This window comes from Nestor notabilis, unplaced genomic scaffold, assembly GCF_000696875.1.
Source record: "Nestor notabilis isolate BGI_N333 unplaced genomic scaffold, ASM69687v1 scaffold6092, whole genome shotgun sequence".
Lineage (NCBI taxonomy): Eukaryota > Metazoa > Chordata > Aves > Psittaciformes > Psittacidae > Nestor > Nestor notabilis.
In genome coordinates, this window is record NW_009918687.1 from 18,272 (window position 1) to 22,621 (window position 4,350).

Consider the following 4,350-nt stretch of genomic DNA (forward strand, 5'->3'; position numbering starts at 1 on the left):
CACATGTCCTTCCAAGACCCAGAGAGCACTCTGGACCCACTGGCTCTGAGGACTCAAAGGTTAACACAGAGCCTCTGCAATGGATGGACAGGTCCAGCGCCCAAACTGAGGAGCTGGAGGAATCAGTGTCCATACACACGCTCCCCTCCCATGTCCCCACATGCTCCTCTCCCACCCCTGCCAAAGGAGGTTGCTCCCAGGCAGTTCATACACATCCCTGCTGCAAATCCCAACTGCCCCATGGACACAGCCAGCAGCCTCAAGGCGCTGCACAGTGTGAGACCGAAGCCAGCAGTTACCTCTGCAGACAGTCCCATTTTCCACTGACTCGTAGCCTGCCCGGCACATGCAGCGGCCGATGGGCACCAGCCACTCGCCATCCCCATTGCAGTACAGCTTGATGGGCACATCAACCTCCTCCGCATTGGCAATGCACGTCCCCCGGGCTGCCACCAGCGAGGTGCTCTCCGCTCCTGAGAGGGTTTCCTGGAAGACGGCCCCATTCTGGATCACACGAGGACACTTGCGGTAGAAGACACGGACGGCAATCAAGGACATGCAGCCCCCGTAGTCCTGGAAGGCCAGGTAGAAACCATTCTTGGAGACAGGCCCAAAACTGCGCACCTCGGTGTTAATCTTCATCACTCGTCCACCTAGGTCCACCTGCGAGAAGCTCTCGTCAGCAGCAATTGTGTCCACTTTCATCCAAGGATTCTCCATCCAGTTAGGAAAAGTCTTGGTGGCTGAGTCAAAGTCCGACTCAAAATAGTAGAGGTTAAAAGTCTCCTTACAGGAGCCTGGGACATTAGGGATGCTGCTGCAGTCCCGAACAGAAAATTTCATCTCCACGTGGATGCGGTGCGCTCCTCGCCTCCGGATGTACTTGGTACGGAGCCAGTTGTTTTGGCTGGATTCAAAGACGTTGCACACCTGGTAGGTGCGAATTGTGTTCATGTTCTCGTCATACCCACTCACCTCTTCCCACTGCAGACAGGACACAAGAAGTCAAAGGCTTGCACGAAACTCGTGTTCCCAATTCACCTCACCTCTTCCCAACCCCACCACATGCCAAGCGGGCAGGCTCTGCCAGTGCCAGCTGCCCCACACTGTGCCCACCCCATCACAGAGGCAGCCTCATCAGTGCCCCGCTCCTCACCCAGCAATGTACCTACATGCCTCCATCCTGCTCTGGCAGGGTTTCGCCCTCACTGCACACTGGGCAGGCTCCACTCTGTGGGAGCAAGGTGGTCCAAGCCCTCTGCAGAGCTGGAGGACATCTCGCTGCCAGCAGCACCATGCTCCATGCCTGGATTTCTGGTAAAGCACCTCTGCTGGTGGCAGTGCAGGGCAGGGCCATGCACTATCTCTGCAGGCAGTAATGTCTTTAGCAGGGGCTCCTGCCCGTGGGCTACACTGTGCAGCAGAGTGTCGCAGCAAAGGAACATGATGCCTTTAGCAGATGTATTCCCACTGGTGCCGCTGCAGTTACAGACGTGGCAGACAGGGCCCGGAGTGCATAACGCAGCCATAAAACCTCCTCTCAGCCCAAGGACCTGCTGCGCAATGGGCCTGTAGCCAGCAGCCTCTCCCTGCGGGCAGGAGGGAAGGTTTATGGGAGCCCAGCTAACCCCATTGTGTACCCACAAAGGGAGATGCTGAGTTAGATCCCACTGGTAGCTCTTATCCTTGCCCCTTCCGAGGCTAACATGTTCTGGAGTCCCTCCTTCAGGTTTGCACAGTGCTCAACCCCAGCTGTCCTAAACTGGAACCACGGGATGTCCTATGAGCAATGGCACAAGAGTAACATCCTTCTCAGCAAGACACTTGGAGCTGACATTTCCCCATAGGAAGCTCAGCCCAGCTCCCCGCTGCTGACTAACAGGTAACTCTGGAGCAGCCTCTGAAAAGTTTGGGCCTGCTGTGATACCTTCTGGCCCTGTCCTGCTCCTTGCCCTTTTCCTAAGCTGTTTCCTTTTCCAAATCTTTCAGCTCTTGTCATTGTTTCCATCCTTTTTAGGATGGGGAGCCTTCAGGATGGGTGATGACCAGACAAGCGCAGAGCTGCAGCCAGTAACCGGCCACCACTCCTCTGTGGTGAGCACAGATGGAAAAGAAAGAACCTCTGACCTGGCTCACCAGAGCATCCCCCCACCCAGACCTTGCAGGAGTGCAGAACATCTCTCTGTGCTGTCCATTCCCCCCCAGCAGCACCCTCCTGATGCTGCTGCTAGGGACCAGGGTGTAGCTAGTGTGTGACAGTCCCAGCCAGCTGGAAGAGCTTCCAATCAATTTGTTCATAAACCTGCTCAAGTGGAAGCCGAGCTGTTTCTCCCAGACATGAAACCCTGAGCACAACCCTGCCCTGGATGCAGGATCATGACACCCAGGGCAAGGCAGCCCCACAGCCCAGATCCAGCAACCAGCGCCAGGACCGAGTTTGGCACAGAAACTGTCAGGAGCAGAGCACCCCCAGCCCTCAGCCTGTAAACAGCCTCACAAGGGCACCCAGGACTGTAGAGGGAGGCTCATGGGACGGGAGACATACTGCTCCTCGCACATCAAGGCTAATAGCCCAACAGAAGGCTGTCAAGGAAGATCCCCAAACAGCTCCAACCACTTCTGACTGGCAGTGACTGGAAATCTGCTGCCATCGCTGGGGGAGGAGGAGAGCATCCTCACAAAACACAGGGGGAACATTTGCTTTCTTTTCCAGAAATAAATTTGGTGTGGCAGTGGAAAATTGCAGGATCTCCCTTTTTTAGGGCACTGGCTGGGAGCAGCTGAAGGAATCAAGGGCAAGACATAGGGAAGCAATTCCATCCTCTGCCCTGCCTCTGATACGGCTCTCCATCACCTGGACCACTCCTGACACACACTCTGAAACAGCATGTCAGCCACCAAGACCTGGAGATGCCTAGTACTCCCCCATCCACACCTGCAGGGCCCCCAGGGAGGGCTCAGGATGAGTCTAAAGAGCTCAGTCCTGGCCAGGCAGGAGCAGCACATGGTGGAAGGAGAGTCTCTACAGCTAGGGGACAAACAGCAGATGGTGGAGGTAGGCATGGGAACACCTACAAGCAACAGGGGAGCTCCACAGTCGGGGGAAAAACAACTGTCTGGGCTTTCGGACCTTTAATAATCAGCAATGAGGCAGTAAATGGGTAGCAGATTTTGTCTCGCAGGTGATGCTGCTGCACCAACCCATGGGCAGGATGCCCTACTTTGTCCTGTCAGTGGGCACGAGAAGCTGTGAAGGCCCTGCAGCATCAGTACCCACACCGTGCACAGCACAGAGCACACCACTTCCCCCTGCATTGGGAGGCCATCTCACTAGGAAACAGTCGGGGCTGTGCTGGACTTTCTAGATGGGCATCCGCATCCTGATGGGGACAGGGATGTGGGAGCACCCCAGCAGCGAGGATCAAGACACCCAGCTCCTCCCATGTCCCTGCAGCCACGAGCGGGGGGCTCCCAAGCTGGGAGAGAAAGTCACCCCCATACACCAGCCCCTGAGCTTCCTTGATGCTTAATTAGAAGCCTCTCCCTTTCTCCTCGCTCTCTAATTAACATGCTGGGAGCTCAAAAGAAGAAGGCAGCACAATAATACGGGGAGACGGCTTCCAGCAGGCCCTGGCCTCATTACCGCAGGGCCGGGGAGCGGGAGCAAGGCGTGCTTTACATATGGAAACACCGCAAACAAGAAAGGCTGGGCGAGGAGAGAAAAAGACTTGACCTCTGCTCCTGCCTATTGTGCGTCCATCATCCCCCTTTGGCGGCCGGGCCAGCGCTGGGGAGGCGCCAGGCTCGCAGGCAGGCGTGGGGCTTTCTCATGGTGATGGTGACCGGTGCCGGCAGCGCCTGCGCCCCAGCATGGCAGGGCTGCTCGGGAGCTGTGTTTAATCTCCCCAGCACAGGCTTCTCTTGGCTGTTTCTTTTCTTCTGCCAAGTTGGCTTGGGGAGGGGGCTTGCTGTCATCCTCAGGGCGAGGCCCACAAAACGTCTTCATCCAGCCCCTGCGGAGGGTGGGTGGAGGGCAGGATGGAGCCTGAGCTGCCATCTCTGCACAAGGGGATGGGGAGCACCTCCAGGCTTTCACCGAGCTGGACTGGGCCACCCAAGCCCGGGGGTGTCAAGCACTGAGGCTCCACGCTGCTGCTGGCCAGCGCAGCCAGAGCTGGGCAGGATGCTCTGAAGCACCTTGATGCCCCACACAAACCCTGCAGGTCATGGAGGTGGCTGACGCTGCTCCAGCTTTGAGCTGTGAGCAGAAGGGTGCAGAGATGCCCTGCCTTGTTCAAGCTCTTCTTTAAAGAAGCTTGTTCTGGGTGGTCTTGGGATATGGCTTTGGGG

The 4,350-nt window shown here is 57.0% G+C and overlaps 1 protein-coding gene across 1 annotated transcript in view; it reads right to left on the reverse strand.

Annotated features, from left to right (window-relative positions):
- Positions 1-299: 299 nt before the first annotated feature.
- The window catches only part of LOC104402072 (ephrin type-B receptor 2-like), a gene marked incomplete at both ends in the record, with an annotated part of 4,826 nt that continues 775 nt past the window's right edge, over positions 300-4,350 (reverse strand). The window contains one exon of the mRNA XM_010009849.1: positions 300-984. Within this exon, the coding sequence (XP_010008151.1) occupies positions 300-984 (685 nt within the window). The remainder of the gene's footprint in view (positions 985-4,350) is intronic.